The sequence below is a fragment of the Pseudophryne corroboree genome, chromosome 2 (assembly GCF_028390025.1).
Source record: "Pseudophryne corroboree isolate aPseCor3 chromosome 2, aPseCor3.hap2, whole genome shotgun sequence".
NCBI lineage: Eukaryota > Metazoa > Chordata > Amphibia > Anura > Myobatrachidae > Pseudophryne > Pseudophryne corroboree.
Genome location: NC_086445.1, coordinates 574,769,970 through 574,789,514, shown reverse-complemented (window position 1 = coordinate 574,789,514; position 19,545 = coordinate 574,769,970). Strand labels below are relative to the sequence as shown.

The 19,545-nt window shown below is 45.6% G+C and overlaps 1 protein-coding gene across 1 annotated transcript in view; it reads left to right on the top strand.

Moving 5' to 3' along the window:
• The first annotated feature begins 299 nt into the window (after positions 1–299).
• PSMB2 (proteasome 20S subunit beta 2) overlaps positions 300–19,545 on the top strand; it is an 81,725-nt gene continuing 62,479 nt past the window's right edge. The window contains exons 1-3 of the mRNA XM_063954454.1: positions 300–582; positions 4,032–4,154; positions 5,030–5,100. Of these exons, the coding sequence (XP_063810524.1) occupies positions 492–582; positions 4,032–4,154; positions 5,030–5,100 (285 nt within the window). The 5' untranslated portion in view covers positions 300–491. The remainder of the gene's footprint in view (positions 583–4,031; positions 4,155–5,029; positions 5,101–19,545) is intronic.

Here is a 19,545-nt window from a genome sequence, read left to right as displayed (position 1 = left end):
TAATGTGGACCCCAGCATCCTCTAGGACATAAGAGGGACAAAAAACTATACATTTTAAGTACATTTCCTTTACCAGTGATATGCTACGTATCTGGAAGGGCTTTGGAATTAGTCCCAATATCTGGCGTGGATATAGTCTCTTTTGATAATACGTAAGAAGTCAGCGTAAAAGAGGATGATACTGTATATGGAAACACTGCCGCCCCCATGTTACACCTGCACATGTCCATAACCATAGCAGCACATTGCTGTCACTGTCGGTATGGCAGCGGCAGCGGCAGCAGCTTCTTCTCTTTTCACTAGTAAGTACTACATTTCCCGGCGTGCCCCGGGCGGACGTCTGCTAGCAGGGACGTCACACATCAGCGACAGAGAACCTGCTGCTGAATCCTCTCCGGCCTTGTGGTGGTAATTTGCTGTGTAACGCGCTAGGACCGGAGTCGGCAGCAGAACAGTGCTCGGGGACACAGACCTACGGCCGCTCTATAGCTATGGAGTATCTGATCGGCATCCAGGGCCCGGACTATGTGCTGGTGGCGGCGGACATGGTTTGCGCGAACAGCATCATTAAGATGAAGCACGGTGAGCAGCTACGTCGGCCAGTGCTCCCTGCACCCCGCACTGTGACGTCCACTGGCCCGGGCACGGCCGTGGGCTCCGTGCAGTGTCCTATAGTCTGGTGCAGGGCATACCGGGGTTACATGTAGCGGGGCATGGGGGAGTGTACAATGGGGGGCACAGCAGCAGCAGTAATAGCTCTCCATTACAGCTCAATATAGCTGCTTCTTTATGTGGAAGAACATTGTGCATTATAATATTGATCATGTACTGCTGAAGTGATTTCTGTTTTAGGGTTTAAATTATTATATACATGTTCACCTTTCTTGTCATTTATTATAGTACATGTGTGTAAAGGTACAGAGCTTTTATGTATGTTACTGTGTTCTACATATATATTACTATTGTATGCCTGATCTTTATAACCATTAACATGAACGAGTGTGGTTTTATAAATAAGGTAACAAGACCTCTCTCTCGTGTGTGTGTGTGTGTGTGTGTGTGTGTGTGTGTGTGTGTGTGTGATCTCTAATTTCCTGCCAGGCTAGAGTAGGAAGACCGCTACTTCCCCTCACAGCCATTAGACTGCGTCTCATATTGGTGGTCATGGGGGGATTCAATTGTTCACCCCAACTGCCACTAGAAGGGGTCCAACGGAGCAATATAATGTTGCATCGGTCAGACGCGTATGTAGCCGGGGAGGCAAATTTTCGGCTTACGGAGGTGCAAACTAAAATGTGCAAAAACCCCATGGCTGCGCCCTTACCAGGGATTTACCCGTTTTGCATGGCAAAACAAGGTACTAATGGGTGTGCACACAGTGCTTGTATTCCCAATGGAGGAACAATTGAATAACCCTAATGCTGTCCCAATATCATTTGTAAGATGGCATTGCTGGCAGAAACATGGTTAAACATTGAGGTACGTAGTGTGACCAGATTTCTGTGTATAAAGGGCACATCAGCTGCTGAAATTCATTGTACCTTTATAGAGGTATACGGTGAAAACATCATGTCACAGGAACAGGTTTCGGTATGTTGCACTGCTGGCACAATGATGAGCAGTGATCCTGCTGTCCAAGCATGCCTACCACTGATGTCCATTTGTTTCTTACCTGGCATAGAAGGATTACCATCTTTTTGGTTCATCAGAAAAGCATCTGGGTGTAAGGCAATTCACAACACACAGTGAAGTTCAGCAAGCTGTCATGTCCGGTGTTCAGGTGCTTGACACTGACTTCTTGTATGCCGTCATAGATACCTTGGTGTACCGTTGGAGCAAATGCTTAGACAAGTATGGGTATTAAGGGCCTGATTCAGAGTTGTACGTTATTGCACAGCCGTACAGCTAGGATGAAATTGCAGCAGGAGGCGTCTGGTGAAAATAGACGCCTGCTTTCTGCTTCTGTGAGCCGCTGTTGCATCTTGAGATGCACCATCAGATCTCTCTGCTTGACCTACGGTCATATAAGTTACCAGGTTCCTCAGATTTTCATTAGAGGTCGATAAATGACACTGACCTCGACACTTCCACAAAATGGAGACGACACGCTTCCGTTTTAAGGAACAGACCTGGTTGACACCCCTTCCCCACCTCCAAACGTCATCAGCCTGTCAATCAGGCTGTGATTTGGGGGGCACTGCGTGAAAAGAACGTAGGACCTGTTCTGCACATGTACAGTGTCCCCACCATCGTCCTTGTATGCTAAACATCGGGTTAGCATACAAGTCTGAATTAGGCCCTATGTGAAAAAATAGTCTGTACCAAGGCTATACTATTAATTATACGTATATGTATGAGTTTAATGTAAGCATTGAGAGGTCTTGTTTCTTGGTGTAGTTAAACACCCTCATATTTTAAAGTGTCAAAGATTAAAACTGAAGAAATATTTTTTCTAATTGTTTGGTGGGAGAACTTTTACACGCCCAAGGTCCTGATCTGTGGCATATGGGTGGGTGGAAAAGTCTTTAAGCGACTTCATAAAGCAATAGCTGGTCAAGAAAATGACATGGTTTTTAACTGGGATAGTTACACTCCTACATGTTGTGCATTTAAAGGATCATAACACACAAGCTGTCTTATTTGACAGAGTTACAAATCATTTAATCAATATATGTGTATTAAACTGAATACATATTTTTCTCATTTTTAATTGTAAAATATTTCAAGGGCTTAAAATTAATTAGTTGAGATAAGCTGTGATTCCAGTGGGAGAAAGTTTCCCACATGCTGCTTGGTCTGGTATTCCCACTCAGGAGTCTGATTTTCTCACCCTTGCGTGGCTGATGATGATACTCCGTTCTGTCAAAGCTCTGTACCTTTTACAATATTATTATCTTTGTGTAATGGTTTGTAGTTTAGCTTTAATGCTAATCACAAGCATATACAGTATCAACCTGAAAACACAGCATGTCTTGATTAGGTATCCTCCTAGTTTAGCTTTTTGCTATCATTCTAGTTTCTGCTGTCTACAGCCCGTAACTGTAGTTATGGACATTATATTAGTGTATCTGAAAATGAATTTGTATTTTGTGAATACAAAACTAAAATGTCAGAATGTTCTAAAATTTGAGGAAGGGAAGTTACAAACCATTCTAATGCATCCCTCAGGACTGCTGAAAAATGAAAACGATATACCTTTAAGAATAATAGAAATAAGCACAGTGTGTTTGTGGAATGTGCTAAATTCACATCTGAAGGATATATTAAACGAAGCAAGGCAAATTGGCAGACATTGGAAGTTTGGGGATGTATTCATGTGAGTTTGTTGTAAAGCTGAGAGTCACTGTATAAATCTGTCACATCATTGTGTTGGTGTGAGCTGCTTAGAAGTGAAAGTAAAAGAATCTGCACCCGTTCTCACTTCCTGCTTTTCTGCACATCCGTCATATGCAAAATCCCCGTGCTTCTCATTAGCATTCCTGTTAGGGTTTTTTTCATTCTTTGTGCAACTTTTTTTTTTTAATGTGTCAGTGTACACACTGTGTGTGTGTGTGTATGTATATATATATATATATATATATATATATATATATATATATATATATATATATATATATATATATATATATATTAGAATTATTAAAATTCTATAATATATTTATTTGGTGTGTTAAGTTAGCAGTGATAATATATGTGGAGACCACTATATTATTCTGCTTTTGCCTAGGTAATCCAGTAATAAGATATTACTGTCTAGTTGCAAATGCACCTGCTATGCACACTGATCTTACAGTAAATGCAGTGCGTTACACACTCACTAGGAACAAAACAGTGATCTTATTATGACACACTCACTAGGATCAAAATGGTGATCTTATTATGGTCAGGATGTATGCATGTAACCCATTTTGAAGGGTGAGCTTTGAGGATCAGTAGTCCATGTTATAGAAGTGCAAACATTTGTTCTTTGTTTTCGTTGTTTCTTTAGAGCTTGCGATGCTGTATTTAACACTACGGTTTTCTTTCTACAGATATGGATAAAATGTTCAAGATGAGTGAGAAGATCCTCCTCTTGTGTGTGGGAGAAGCTGGGGACACGGTACAGTTTGCAGAATACATTCAGAAGAATGTGCAGCTGTATAAAATGAGGAATGGTGCGTTGCTGAACTAATACAGGGTTCATGTGCTGATCAGCTGTACTAATTACCCTGCATAGATGCAGTATTCCACCACAATGTAAATCCTTATATTATATGTCTACAAACTGCTGAGAGAAATAGTTACCAAACTCTGTCCCCAAAGGCCCCTTACAGTCCAGGTTTTACAGATATCAGGCATGATTATCATTACACAAGGGCTGTTAGGGGGAAATACTGCTGTAGACATGCAATGGATAACTGTCCTATTTCCAAATTATACCGCTTTTACATTGCAATAGTGAGTCGCACCTGGGACTTGTACACAAGTCTTTCCCGGGTGCGACCTGCTTGAGACCCCTTTCAGATTGGAGGTACCATCCCGGCATATTACCGGATTGGTGACGTGTGCGAAGATAATTTCCAAGTACTGCCTCTCCCTTTAGTGTGAACAGGTCCCCAGTCGTATCGACCCTGCAACCCGTTCACACTGCACTTCAACCTGGGAATTAACCCTGCTTTAGTCCCAGGTGGAAATACCAGGTCAGTTGACCCAGGAAATTGTAACATACCCCTTTAACACCGCACCTTGACCCACGTTGACCTGGAAATATACGGAGTTATTTGTGCGATGTGAAAGGGTTATAAATTGTGTGCTGGGACAGAACACTTCATATTTTTTTATTAAAAGATGTACTTTTGGTGTAGCTTAGGATAAATGAACCTGTGTGATTTGCAGAGCTTTTTACATGGTTTCTTATGCCTCACTAAGTAATGTTTCAGTCCTTTAAAGTAACATTGTTGATGGTATACTGTTTGTGAAATGCATTTGTAATTACCAGGTAATGACCGTTTAATTTGCCATTTGTGACCTTTTTTGCGTTTTGTTGTAGGCTATGAGTTGTCTCCCACAGCAGCTGCAAACTTCACACGTAGGAATCTTGCTGACTACCTGAGAAGTAGGGTGAGTTGTACGACATGTCGTAAGTGTGTCTAAAAGATTGGAAGAAAGCATACAATAGTTTGGTTCCATAACCTGTGCTGTAATGTATTCAATAATTAGTGCCGAGTTTTCTGACCGTTTGAATCCATTTCCACCCATGCTTTTTTTTGTTGTTGAATCGGCATGGGCGAAAACGGACCCAGAAACGGTCAAATGCCAGCAAATTCGCCAATCCACGTGGTTTTGGCCCGTGTGGATTTTTCGACCAGTCGAATAAAACTGCATGGGCATTGAATAGGTTGAATGTTAATTCGACCTAAAAACGGGCGAAAAGTGCTGTTTTTTTTTCAACTGGTTGAAAAAAAAGTCACTAATTGAATACCCCCAATAAATGTAATTAGAGTAAGTGTCGTTTCTGGGATAAGTGACTTCATCTTTAACTTGTTTCAGATCTACTCCTTGGTGTACTCCCATTAGCTCTTTATGAATAGATCCTCTTATACATGCATGCAGTCCTGGCTTTGTCACATTGGCAACTTATCTTGTGAATCAGTTGATGCATTTTAATAGATTTATTTATTTATTTATTCCCCCCCCCCCCCCCCCCCTTGTTTTGACCTAGATTTAGTGTTTTACATTGGCTAATTTTGGTTAAAACTATATTTGTTTGGACCATATTTTGCCTGTGTTTTTATATTGTTCTTCTAGTAAAATAATAATTCTAGGGTAATATGGCAACTGCAGCAGACACTCTCATCTGTGTAGACAGGCTGCTGGTAAGAAAACAGCATGCACCCACCCCATGTAACATCTAGCTACAGTGTAATGTTATCATGCTGATCACATGACTCCAAGGAACAGATGGTGCAGGTAAAGCTGTGATTTTTAAGTATCCTGTCTCCCAAGTGCTGAAATTTTAATTTGCTAAACACACCGAAAGTTAATACCACTAACTAGGGTAATTGAACACACATTTTTGCAAACAAATTTAGCAGGATGTGACATGATGCCTCCTTCCATCTCCTCTCCTTTATTCATTGAAGTGCCAGCCCTCCTCCTTCCACAGTAGAAGTCCTGCTTTGCCCCTCTCTTTTTCCCCTGTGCCCACACTCTCCCCACCTGTTCCAGATGGGCAACTCAGTGGGAGTACACTAGCAGAGGCAGATGTGTTTGCATGCCGGAGATGCATCTCTGTGCCACTGCAGATGGTGATGCCTGGGAGGGAGTGGGGTGTGTACAACTATTGTTAAAGATCACATAGTGTTCAGAGTCCCTGCTGTTATGACTGTGCATCGCCTGACACTGCTGAGGGTAGCGATTTGTTAAAAAATAAAAAAAAAATAGCTTTACCTTTTCCCAGTGAGCTCTCCCTGTACTGCTGGAATTCGCTTTACAGGTGACTTATTTATTAATAGTTATTAATTTAGCGCGCACATATTCCACAGCAGTCATTCATATCAGTCCATGTCCCAGTGGAGTTTATGTTCCCTATTACGTAGACACACACACACACACACACACACACACACACACACACACACACACACACACACGTTAACTGTTTGTCAAAGACAGTACCAGTAGTTTTTTGGATTGTGGGAGGAAACTCTCATATAAGCACTGGGAGAACATGCAGACTCCACACTGATTGGCCATGATAAGAAATGGAACTCATGACCTCAGTGATGTAAAGCAGTAATGCTAACCATTACTCCATCCACGCTGCCTACTAAAAAGTTATAATAACTTCCTGCCAGATATTTATACCTTATTTTATGTATCAGTCATTTCCTTGTTTTATAGCAGCATCAGTTGCCTTTTGAAATTTCAGGAGCCAGACTTCTCTTATTGTAATATGTTCAATGACTGTGCCCCTCCTTTTGTCTACTCCTAGAAATGGTCCACCTTGTTGTTGTTTTTTTTTTTTAAGTTCTTCATTTATTTTTTTTATTTATATCATTTTTGTTTTGTGTGTATGTGTCTAGGGCTAACCTCGCTGCTCCCGTTATATAGATTAAAGGGGCACATCTATAATAGGTGTACCTGGGCCCCAAGTCAAAGGGGGCCCACACTCTGCACCCCAGGGCATAGTTCTGAAGAAATCACTGGAAATCTGACGCTTATACCATCATTATTCTGGGGGAAGGGACCCTGAAGGAACTTGCACATGGTCCCTCCACTTAACTTAAAACTCCCTTGATTTAAACATTGTCTTCCTTAAGTGTCTCATCATCTCTGCTAAGCCCTTGCTTACTCCGTTATTGGAGTGCTTTTACATCTAGCAAGCCATTTAATTCAAGTTTGGGTTAACTTAGTAGTTATTGTATTCAGTGGGGGATATTCAATTGTTTGGAAAGTCAGTTGGGTGTCGTTTTTTTCCTATCTAATGGATAGGAAAACACAGACACCCAACCGACTTTTCAAACATTTGAATCTCCCCCAATGTGTTTTATATGATATGGTTACATTTTCCAGTATGTTGAAACCTAAATTGTTTGGCTCTTTTTGCTTTCTCATGTTTCTCGTGATGGGGAAGATTCCAGTCTGTGATTGGGATTTAATTTAATTGATTTTAAGACACCAGCCAAATGAAGACATTCTGAGTGCAATTTTCCATTTCCTCTCAGAACCTGTTAATTTTGATACTTTAGAATTATTTTTTTTGCTTTTTCTATTATAAAGGTGTTACCTGATGTATAACGGTTTGTGGCTGAACTGCTTTGCATTCGCCCATATTCTGTCAGCAGTTGCGGCTTGTATTTTCATGTAGTCTTCCTCCTCCTACCTTCACTGTAATGTGGTGGATATTTGTCTTCATGCAGTGCTGACACAATTGCAGGATTACAGGTGTAAATCTCCCAGCCCCTGTGCGTTACTCTCTCTGGGGGATCTGAAACTGAGACATCGTTGTTGGCTCATTCCTTAAGAGAGAGCAGAGAAGTGCTAAACAGTGCACACCTGCTAAGAGATGAGAACTCGCTGGATTAGGAAGCGATGCTGCTGTTCAGACTCTAGGAAGGTTTGCATGTCATATACAGTAGCTGTCTGTTATATCATAGAGCAAAATGATCAGCATGTGCTGGGAGTGGGTCTGTCAACAAAATAGCATTTATGTAGTTTGGTTTGCTGTGTATAGTACTTTACATAGCGTTTATCAGTTTTCACTTTCATAGTACACTTTACAATAAACTGGGCAAATGGGTTTATTTGTTACTGTTCACAGTGAATTTATCAGTATCGGTGCTGCATAGTAAACTTCACGAAATGCGGACATAAAAGAAAATTGTTCTTTTATTTTTCCTGTTGTCTGTCTGTTGGTATGTAATTGTGTATCCTACTAGTTTTACTTGCTTATTTACTTTAGTTAAATATGTTTTCTCTATAGATAAGTGTGCATATGGATTTTATTTCATCTGTTATGCTTAGCTGGGCATTACATTTACAGGTGGAACCTTTTCGATGTGTTCTCATACATAATTGCTGCACATCCCCGGTTTCTACTTTTTTTTTGATGAAAATGCATCTTTTACATAACACAGTCTGTAGACAAAGTGCTACAATGTAGCAATCACAGCTCTATTCCATTACAAGTTCAGTTCTGCTCCGTATACAGACTCCGTCACACACAGATATACAAGCGGCCTATATCAAATTAATCAGAACAGGCTAATTGTGCATCCTAGCCCCATAGTGTTGCAAATAAGGGGCCTAATTCTGAGTTGATCGCAGCAGCAATTTTGTTAGCAATTGGGCAAAACCATGTGCACTGCAGGGGAGGCAGATAGAACATGTGCAGAAAGAGTTAGATTTGGGTGTGGTGTGTTCAAACTGAAATCTAAATTGCAGTGTAAAAATAAAGCAGCCAGTATTTACCCTGTACAGAAACAAAATAACTCACCCAAATCTAACTCTCTCTGCACATGTTATATCTGCCACACCTGCAGTGCACATGGTTTTGCCCAATTGCTAACAAACTTGCTGCTGCGATCAACTCAGAATTACCCCCAAGATGCAAACAATCTGTGCAACAGTAACAGAGATGCTTGGGACCTGGCGACTCACTCACACCAGGCATCTCTCGCTGGATGGCGTATTTAGGCTGGATGCATGAGGACACGTATATGTCTTCCACTGTGTGACATTAATGCTGTGCTGGTTCTTCTTACCCACTGCCCAGTCTTATTCCATAGTTCTGTTGCCTTCCTCCAGATGTTTCCCAGCATCCAGTCGCCACCTCTGTGCACTCTTACTGTGCGGCATATCATGGTGTCTCTTGTCACCACTGCTCCCCTGGAGCTGAGAACTCTGGAATTTCACGCTGTGCTTAATCAGATATGTTTCACTGTTCTTTGAGGCGATATATGTGCATTAGATTGTATGTTTATTTAAATATTGATGTTTCCCTCACAACCACCTTACAACAGTCTTCTGCTGATTTGTGTTTACAAATTAATTTCTAGATATCTTGCAGAATCCATATCAGATAAAATAAGAATTTACTTACCGATAATTCTATTTCTCGTAGTCCGTAGTGGATGCTGGGGACTCCGTAAGGACCATGGGGAATAGCGGCTCCGCAGGAGACTGGGCACATCTAAAGAAAGCTTTAGGACTATCTGGTGTGCACTGGCTCCTCCCCCTATGACCCTCCTCCAAGCCTCAGTTAGGATACTGTGCCCGGAAGAGCGTACACAATAAGGAAGGATCTTGAATCCCGGGTAAGACTCATACCAGCCACACCAATCACACCGTACAACTTGTGATCTGAACCCAGTTAACAGCATGATAACAGAGGAGCCTCTAGAAAAGATGGCTCACTACAGCAATAACCCGATTTGTTGGTAACAATAACTATGTACCAGTATTGCAGACAATCCGCACTTGGGATGGGCGCCCAGCATCCACTACGGACTAATAGAAATAGAATTATCGGTAAGTAAATTCTTATTTTCTCTAACGTCCTAAGTGGATGCTGGGGACTCCGTAAGGACCATGGGGATTATACCAAAGCTCCCAAACGGGCGGGAGAGTGCGGATGACTCTGCAGCACCAAATGAGAGAACTCCAGGTCCTCCTCAGCCAGGGTATCAATTTTGTAGAATTTTACAAACGTATTTGCTCCTGACCAAGTAGCTGCTCGACAAAGTTGTAAAGCCGAGACCCCTCGGGCAGCCGCCCAAGATGAGCCCACCTTCCTTGTGGAGTGGGCATTTACAGATTTTTGGCTGTGGCAGGCCTGCCACAGAATGTGCAAGCTGAATTGTACTACAAATCCAACGAGCAATAGTCTGCTTAGAAGCAGGAGCACCCAGCTTGTTGGGTGCATACAGGATAAACAGCGAGTCAGATTTTCTGACTCCAGCCGTCCTGGAAACATATATTTTCAGGGCCCTGACAACGTCTAGCAACTTGGAGTCCTCCAAGTCCCTAGTAGCCGCAGGCACCACAATAGGTTGGTTCAGGTGAAACGCTGAAACCACCTTAGGGAGAAACTGAGGACGAGTCCTCAATTCCGCCCTGTCCGAATGGAAAATCAGATAAGGGCTTTTACAGGATAAAGCCGCCAATTCTGACACGCGCCTGGCCCAGGCCAGGGCCAACAGCATGACCACTTTCCATGTGAGATATTTTAACTCCACAGATTTAAGTGGTTCAAACCAATGTGACTTTTGGAACCCAAAAACTACATTGAGATCCCAAAGTGCCACTGGAGGCACAAAAGGAGGCTGTATATGCAGTACCCCTTTTACAAACGTCTGAACTTCAGGGACTGAAGCTAGTTCTTTTTGGAAGAAAATTGACAGGGCCGAAATTTGAACCTTAATGGACCCCAATTTCAGGCCCATAGACACTCCTGTTTGCAGGAAATGTAGGAATCGACCCAGTTGAATTTCCTCCGTCGGGCCTTACTGGCCTCGCACCACGCAACATATTTTCGCCAATGCGGTGATAATGTTTTGCGGTTACATCCTTCCTGGCTTTGATCAGGATAGGGATGACTTCTTCCGGAATGCCTTTTTTCCTTCAGGATCCGGCGTTCAACCGCCATGCCGTCAAACGCAGCCGCGGTAAGTCTTGGAACAGACAGGGTCCTTGCTGGAGCAGGTCCCTTCTTAGAGGTAGAGGCCACAGATCCTCCGTTAGCATCTCTTGAAGTTCCGGTTACCAAGTCCTTCTTGGCCAATCCGGAGCCACGATATATAGTGCTTACTCCTCTCCATCTTATCAATCTCAGTACCTTGGGTATGAGAGGCAGAGGAGGGAACACATACACTGACTGGTACACCCACGGTGTTACCAGAGCGTCTACAGCTATTGCCTGAGGGTCCCTTGACCTGGCGCAATACCTGTCGAGTTTTTCCCAACGGTTTATAATCATGTGGAAGACTTCTGGGTGAAGTCCCCACTCTCCCGGGTGGAGGTCGTGCTGAGGAAGTCTGCTTCCCAGTTGTCCACTCCCGGAATGAATACTGCTGACAGTGCTATCACATGATTTTCCGCCCAGCGAAGAATCCTTGCAGCTTCTGCCATTGCCCTCCTGCTTCTTGTGCCACCCTGTCTGTTTACGTGGGTGACTGCCGTGATGTTGTCCGACTGGATCAACACCGGCTGACCTTGAAGCAGAGGTCTTGCTAAGCTTAGAGCATTGTAAATGGCCCTTAGCTTCAGGATATTTATGTGAAGTGATGTCTCCAGGCTTGACCATAAGCCCTGGATATTACTTCCCTGTGTGACTGCTCCCCAGCCTCGCAGGCTGGCATCCGTGGTCACCAGGACCCAGTCCTGAATGCCGAATCTGCGGCCCTCTAGAAGATGAGCACTCTGCAACCACCACAGGAGGGACACCCTTGTCCTTGGTGACAGGGTTATCCGCTGATGCATCTGAAGATGCGACCCGGACCATTTGTCCAGCAGGTCCCACTGGAAAGTTCTTGCGTGGAATCTGCCGAATGGGATTGCTTCGTAGGAAGCCACCATTTTACCCAGAACCCTTGTGCATTGATGCACTGAGACTTGGCTCGGTTTTAGGAGGTTCCTGACTAGCTCGGATAACTCCCTGGCTTTCTCCTCCGGGAGAAACACCTTTTTCTCTGACGTCCTAGTGGATGCTGGGGACTCCGTCAGGACCATGGGGAATAGCGGCTCCGCAGGAGACAGGGCACAAAAGTAAAAGCTTTAGGATCAGGTGGTGTGCACTGGCTCCTCCCCCTATGACCCTCCTCCAAGCCTCAGTTAGATTTTTGTGCCCGGCCGAGAAGGGTGCAATCTAGGTGGCTCTCCTAAAGAGCTGCTTAGAGTAAAAGTTTTGTTAGGTTTTTTATTTTCAGTGAGTCCTGCTGGCAACAGGCTCACTGCATCGAGGGACTTAGGGGAGAGAAGTGAACTCACCTGCGTGCAGGATGGATTGGCTTCTTAGGCTACTGGACACCATTAGCTCCAGAGGGAGTCGGAACACAGGTCTCACCCTGGGGTTCGTCCAGGAGCCGCGCCGCCGACCCCCTTGCAGATGCCGAAAAGTGAAGAGGTCCAGAAACCGGCGGCAGAAGACTTTTCAGTCTTCATAAGGTAGCGCACAGCACTGCAGCTGTGCGCCATTGTTGTCAGCACACTTCATAGCAGCGGTCACTGAGGGTGCAGGGCGCTGGGGGGGGCGCCCTGGGCAGCAATGATAGTACCTTATTCTGGCTAAAAATACATCACATATAGCCCCTGGGGGCTATATGGATGTATTTAACCCCTGCCAGGTCTCAGAAAAACGGGAGAAGAAGCCCGACGAAAAGGGGGCGGGGCCTATTCTCCTCAGCACACAGCGCCATTTTCCCTCACAGAAATGCTGGTGGGAAGGCTCCCAGGCTCTCCCCTGCACTGCACTACAGAAACAGGGTTAAAACAGAGATGGGGGGCACTTATTTGGCGATATGACTATATATATTAAAATGCTATAAGGGAAAAACACTTATATAAAGGTTGTCCCTGTATAATTATAGCGTTTTTGGTGTGTGCTGGCAAACTCTCCCTCTGTCTCCCCAAAGGGCTAGTGGGGTCCTGTCCTCTATCAGAGCATTCCCTGTGTGTGTGCTGTGTGTCGGTACGTGTGTGTCGACATGTATGAGGACGATGTTGGTGAGGAGGCGGAGCAATTGCCTGTAATGGTGATGTCACTCTCTAGGGAGTCGACACCGGAATGGATGGCTTATTTAAGGAATTACGTGATAATGTCAACACGCTGCAAGGTCGGTTGACGACATGAGACGGCCGGCAAACCAATTAGTACCTGTCCAGGCGTCTCAAACACCGTCAGGGGCGTTAAAACGTCCTTTTACCTCAGTCGGTCGACACAGACACGGACACTGACTCCAGTGTCGACGGTGAAGAAACAAACGTATTTTCCTTTAGGGCCACACGTTACTTGTTAAGGGCAATGAAGGAGGTGTTACATATTTCTGATACTACAAGTACCACAAAAAAGGGTATTATGTGGAGTGTGAAAAAACTACCTGTAGTTTTTCCTGAATCAGATAAATTAAATGAAGTGTGTGATGATGCGTGGGTTTCCCCTGATAGAAAATTATTGGCGGTATACCCTTTCCCGCCAGAAGTTAGGGCGCGTTGGGAAACACCCCTTAGGGTGGATAAGGCGCTCACACGCTTATCAAAACAAGTGGCGGTACCGTCTCCAGATAGGGCCGCCCTCAAGGAGCCAGCTGATAGGAGGCTGGAAAACATCCTAAAAAGTATATACACACATACTGGTGTTATACTGCGACCAGCGATCGCCTCAGCCTGGATGTGCAGCGCTGGGGTGGCTTGGTCGGATTCCCTGACTGAAAATATTGATACCCTTGACAGGGACAGTATTTTATTGACTATAGAGCATTTAAAGGATGCATTTCTATATATGCGAGATGCACAGAGGGATATTTGCACTCTGGCATCAAGAGTAAGTGCGATGTCCATATCTGCCAGAAGTTGTTTATGGACACGACAGTGGTCAGGTGATGCAGATTCCAAACGGCACATGGAAGTATTGCCGTATAAAGGAGAAAAAGACAACGTCTTTTCAGCCTCAGTCCTTTCGTCCCCATAAGGGCAAGCGGGCAAAAGGCCAGTCATATCTGCCATGGGATAGAGGAAAGGGAAGAAGACTGCAGCAGGCAGCCCATTCCCAGAAACAGAAGCCCTCCACCGCTTCTGCCAAGTCCTCAGCATGACGCTGGGGCCGTACAAGCGGACTCGGGTGCGGTGGGGGGGGGTCGTCTCAAGAGTTTCAGCACGCAGTGGGCTCACTCGCAAGTGGACCCCTGGATCCTACAAGTAGTATCCCAGGGGTACAGATTGGAAATTCGAGACGTCTCCCCCTCGCAGGTTCCTGAAGTCTGCTTTACCAACGTCTCCCTCCGACAGGGAGGCAGTAGTGGAAACAATTCACAAGCTGTATTCCCAGCAGGTGATAATCAAAGTACCCCTCCTACAACAAGGAAAGGGGTATTATTCCACACTATATTGTGGTACTGAAGCCAGACGGCTCGGTGAGACCTATTCTAAATCTGAAATAGTTGAACACTTACATACAAAGGTTCAAATCAAGATGGAGTCACTCAGAGCAGTGATAGCGAACCAGGAAGAAGGGGACTATATGGTGTCCCGGGACATCAGGGATGCTTACCTCCATGTCCCAATTTGCCCTTCTCACCAAGGGTACCTCAGGTTCGTGGTACAGAACTGTCACTATCAGTTTCAGACGCTGCCGGTTGGATTGTCCACGGCACCCCGGGTCCTTACCAAGGTAATGGCCGAAATGATGATTCTTCTTCAAAGAAAATGGACGATCTCCTGATAGGGGCAAGGTCCAGAGAACAGTTGGAGGTCGGAGTAGCACTATCTCAAGTAGTTCTACGACAGCACGGGTGGATTCTAAATATTCCAAAACCGCAGCTGTTTCCGACGACACGTCTGCTGTTCCTAGGGATGATTCTGGACACAGTCCAGAAAAAGGTGTTTCTCCCGGAGAAGAAAGCCAGGGAGTTATCCGAGCTAGTCAGGAACCTCCTAAAACCAGGAAAAGTGTCGGTGCATCATTGCACAAGGGTCCTGGGAAAAATGGTGGCTTCTTACGAAGCGATTCCATTCGGTAGATTTCATGCAAGAACTTTTCAGTGGGATCTGCTGGAAAAATGGTCCGGATCGCATCTTCAGATGCATCAGCGGATAACCCTGTCTCCAAGGACAAGGGTGTTTCTTCTGCGGTGGCTGCAGAGTGCTCATCTACTAAAGGGCCGCAGATTCGGCATTCAGGACTGGGTCCTGGTGACCATGGATGCCAGCCTGAGAGGCTGGGGAGCAGTCACACAGGGAAAAAATTTCCAGGGAGTGTGATCAAGTCTGGAGACTTCTCTCCACATAAATATACTGGAGCTAAGGGCAATTTACAATGTTCTAAGCTTAGCAAGACCTCTGCTTCAAGGTCAGCCGGTATTGATCCAGTGGGACAACATCACGGCAGTCGCCCACGTAAACAGACAGGGCGGCACAAGAAGCAGGAGGGAAATGGCAGAAACTGCAAGGATTCTTCGCTGGGCGAAAAATCATGTGATAGCACTGTCAGCAGTGTTCATTCCGGGAGTGGACAACTGGGAAGCAGACTTCCTCAGCAGGCACGACCTCCACCCGGGAGAGTGGGGACTTCATCGGGAAGTATTCCACATGATTGTGAACCGTTGGGAAAGACCAAAGGTGGACATGATGGCGTCCCACCTGAACAAAAAACTGGACAGGTATTGCGCCAGGTCAAGAGACCCTCAAGCAATATCTGTGGACGTTCTGGTAACACCGTGGGTGTACCAGTCGGTGTATGTGTTCCCTCCTCTGCTTCTCATAACCAAGGTACTGAGAATTATAAGACGTAGAGGAGTAAGAACTATACTCGTGGCTCCGGATTGGCCAAGAAGGACGTGGCACCCGGAACTTCAAGAAATGCTCACAGAGGACTCATGGCCTCTGCCGCTAAGAAGGGACTTGCTTCAGCAAGTACCAGGTCTGTTCCAAGACTTACCGCGGCTGCGTTTGACGGCATGGCGGTGGAACGCCAGATCCTAAGGGAAAAAGGCATTCCGGAAGAGGTCATTCCTACCCTGGTGAAAGCCAGGAAGGAGGTGACCGCAAAACATTATCACCACATGTGGCGAAAATATGTTGCGTGGTGTGAGGCCAGGAAGGCCCCACGAAGAAATTTCAACTCGGTCGATTCCTGCATTTCCTGCAAACAGGAGTGTCTATGGGCCTCAAATTGGGGTCCATTAAGGTTCAAATTTCGGCCCTGTCAATTTTCTTCCAGAAAGAATTGGCTTCAGTTCCTGAAGTCCAGAAGTTTGTCAAGGGAGTATTGCATATACAACCCCCTTTTTGTGCCTCCAGTGGCACTGTGGGATCTCAACGTAGTTCTGGGATTCCTCAAATCACATTTTAAACCGCTCAAATCTGTGGATTTGAAATATCTCACATGAAAAGTGACCATGCTGTTGGCCCTGGCCTCGGCCAGGCGAGTGTCAGAATTGGCGGCTTTGTCTCACAAAAGCCATATCTGATTGTCCATTCGGACAGGGCAGAGCTGCGGACTCGTCCCCAGTTTCTTCCTAAGGTGGTGTCAGCGTTTCACCTGAACAGCTTATTGTGGTACCTGGGGCTACTAGGGACTTGGAGGACTCCAAGTTGCTAGATGTTGTCAGGGCCCTGAAAATATAGGTTTCCAGGACGGCTGGAGTCAGGAAAACTGACTCGCTGTTATCCTGTATGCACCCAACAAACTGGGTGCTCTTGCTTCTAAGCAGACGATTGCTCGTTGGATTTGTAGCACATTTCAACTTGCACATTCTGTGGCAGGCCTGCCACAGCCTAAATCTGTCAAGGCCCATTCCACAAGGAAGGTGGGCTCATCCTGGGCGGCTGCCCGAGGGGTCTCGGCATTACAACTCTGCCGAGCAGCTACGTGGTCGGGGGAGAACACGTTTGTAAAATTCTACAAATTTGATACCCTGGCTAAAGAGGACCTGGAGTTCTCTCATTCGGTGCTGCAGAGTCATCCGCACTCTCCCGCCCGTTTGGGAGCTTTGGTATAATCCCCATGGTCCTGACGGAGTCCCCAGCATCCACTAGGACGTCAGAGAAAATAAGATTTTACTTACCGATAAATCTATTTCTCGTAGTCCGTAGTGGATGCTGGGCGCCCATCCCAAGTGCGGATTGTCTGCAATACTTGTACATAGTTATTGTTACAAAAATCGGGTTATTATTGTTGTGAGCCATCTTTTCAGAGGCTCCGCTGTTATCATGCTGTTAACTGGGTTCAGATCACAGGTTGTACAGTGTGATTGGTGTGGCTGGTATGAGTCTTACCCGGGATTCAAAATCCTTCCTTATTGTGTACGCTCGTCCGGGCACAGTATCCTAACTGAGGCTTGGAGGAGGGTCATAGGGGGAGGAGCCAGTGCACACCACCTGATCCTAAAGCTTTTACTTTTGTGCCCTGTCTCCTGCGGAGCCGCTATTCCCCATGGTCCTGACGGAGTCCCCAGCATCCACTACGGACTACGAGAAATAGATTTATCGGTAAGTAAAATCTTATTTTCTGGACTGTGTCCAGGATCATCCCTAGGAACAGAAGACAAGTCGTCGGAACCAGCTGCGATTTTGGAATATTGAGAATCCAATCGTGCTGCCGCAACACTACCTGAGATAGTGCTACACCGACCTCCCAACTGTTCCCTGGATCTTACCCTTATCAGGGAATCGTCCAAGTAAGGGATAACTAAAATTCCCTTCCTTCGAAGGAATATCATAATTTCGGCCATTACCTTGGTAAAGACCCGGGGTGCCGTGGACCATCCATACGGCAGCGTCTGAACTGATAGTGACAGTTCTGTTCCATAAACCTGAGGTACCCTTGATGAGAAGGGTAAATTTTGACATGAAGGTAAGCATCCTTGATGTCCCGAGACATCATGTAGTCCCCTTCTACCAGGTTCGCAATCACTGCTCTGAGTGACTCAATCTTGAATTTGAACCTCTGTATGTAAGTGTTCAAAGATTTTAGATTTAGAATCGGTCTCACCGAGCCGTCCGGCTTCGGTACCACAACAGTGTGGAATAATACCCCGTTCCCTGTTGCAGGAGGGGTACCTTGATTATCACCTGCTGGGAATACAGCTTGTGAATGGCTTCCAAAACTGTCTCCCTGTCAGAAGGAGACATCGGTAAAGCCGACTTTAGGAAACGGCGAGGGGGAGACGTCTCGAATTCCAATTTGTACCCCTGAGATATCACCTGAAGGATCCAGGGGTCTACTTGCGAGTGAGCCCACTGCGCGCTGAAATTCATTGAGACGGGCCCCCCACCGTGCCTGATTCTGCTTGTAAAGCCCCAGCGTCATACTGAGGGCTTGGCAGAGGCGGGAGAGGGTTTCTGTTCCTGGGAACTGGCTGATTTCTGCAGCCTTTTTCCTCTCCCTCTGTCACTGGGCAGAAATGAGGAACCTTTTGCCCGCTTGTCCACGAAAAGACTGCGCCTGATAATACGGCGTCTTCTCATGTTGAGAGGCGACCTGGGGTACAAACGTGGATTTCCCAGCTGTTGCCGTGGCCACCAGGTCTGAAAGACCGACCCCAAATAACTCCTCCCTTTAATAAGGCAATACTTCCAAATGCCGTTTGGAATACGCATCACCTGACCACTGACGTGTCCATAACCTTCTACTGGTAGAAATGGACAACGCACTTAGACTTGATGCCAGTCGGCAAATATTCCGCTGTGCATCACGCATATATAGAAATGCATCTTTTAAATGCTCTATAGGCAAAAATATACTGTCCCTATCTAGGGTATCAATATTTTTAGTCAGGGAATCCGACCACGCCAACCCAGCACTGCACATCCAGGCTGAGGCGATTGCTGGTCGCAGTATAACACCAGTATGTGTGTAAATAAATTTGAGGATACCCTCCTGCTTTCTATCAGCAGGATCCTTAAGGGCGGCCCTCTCAGGAGAGGGTAGAGCCCTTACAAGCGTGTGAGCGCTTTATCCACCCTAGGGGGTGTTTCCCAACGCACCCTAACCTCTGGCGGGAAAGGATATAATGCCAATAACATTTTAGAAATTATCAGTTATCGGGGGAAAACCACGCATCATCACACACCTCATTTAATTTCTCAGATTCAGGAAAACTACAGGTAGTTTTTCCTCATTGAACAGAATACCCCTTTTTGGTGGTACTCGTATTATCAGAAATGTGTAAAACATTTTTCATTGCCTCCATCATGTAACGTGTGGCCCTACTGGAAGTCACATTTGTCTCTTCACCGTCGACACTGGAGTCAGTATCCGTGTCGGCGTCTATATCTGCTATCTGAGGTAACGGGCGCTTTAGAGCCCCTGACGGCCTATGAGACGTCTGGACAGGCCCAAGCTGAGTA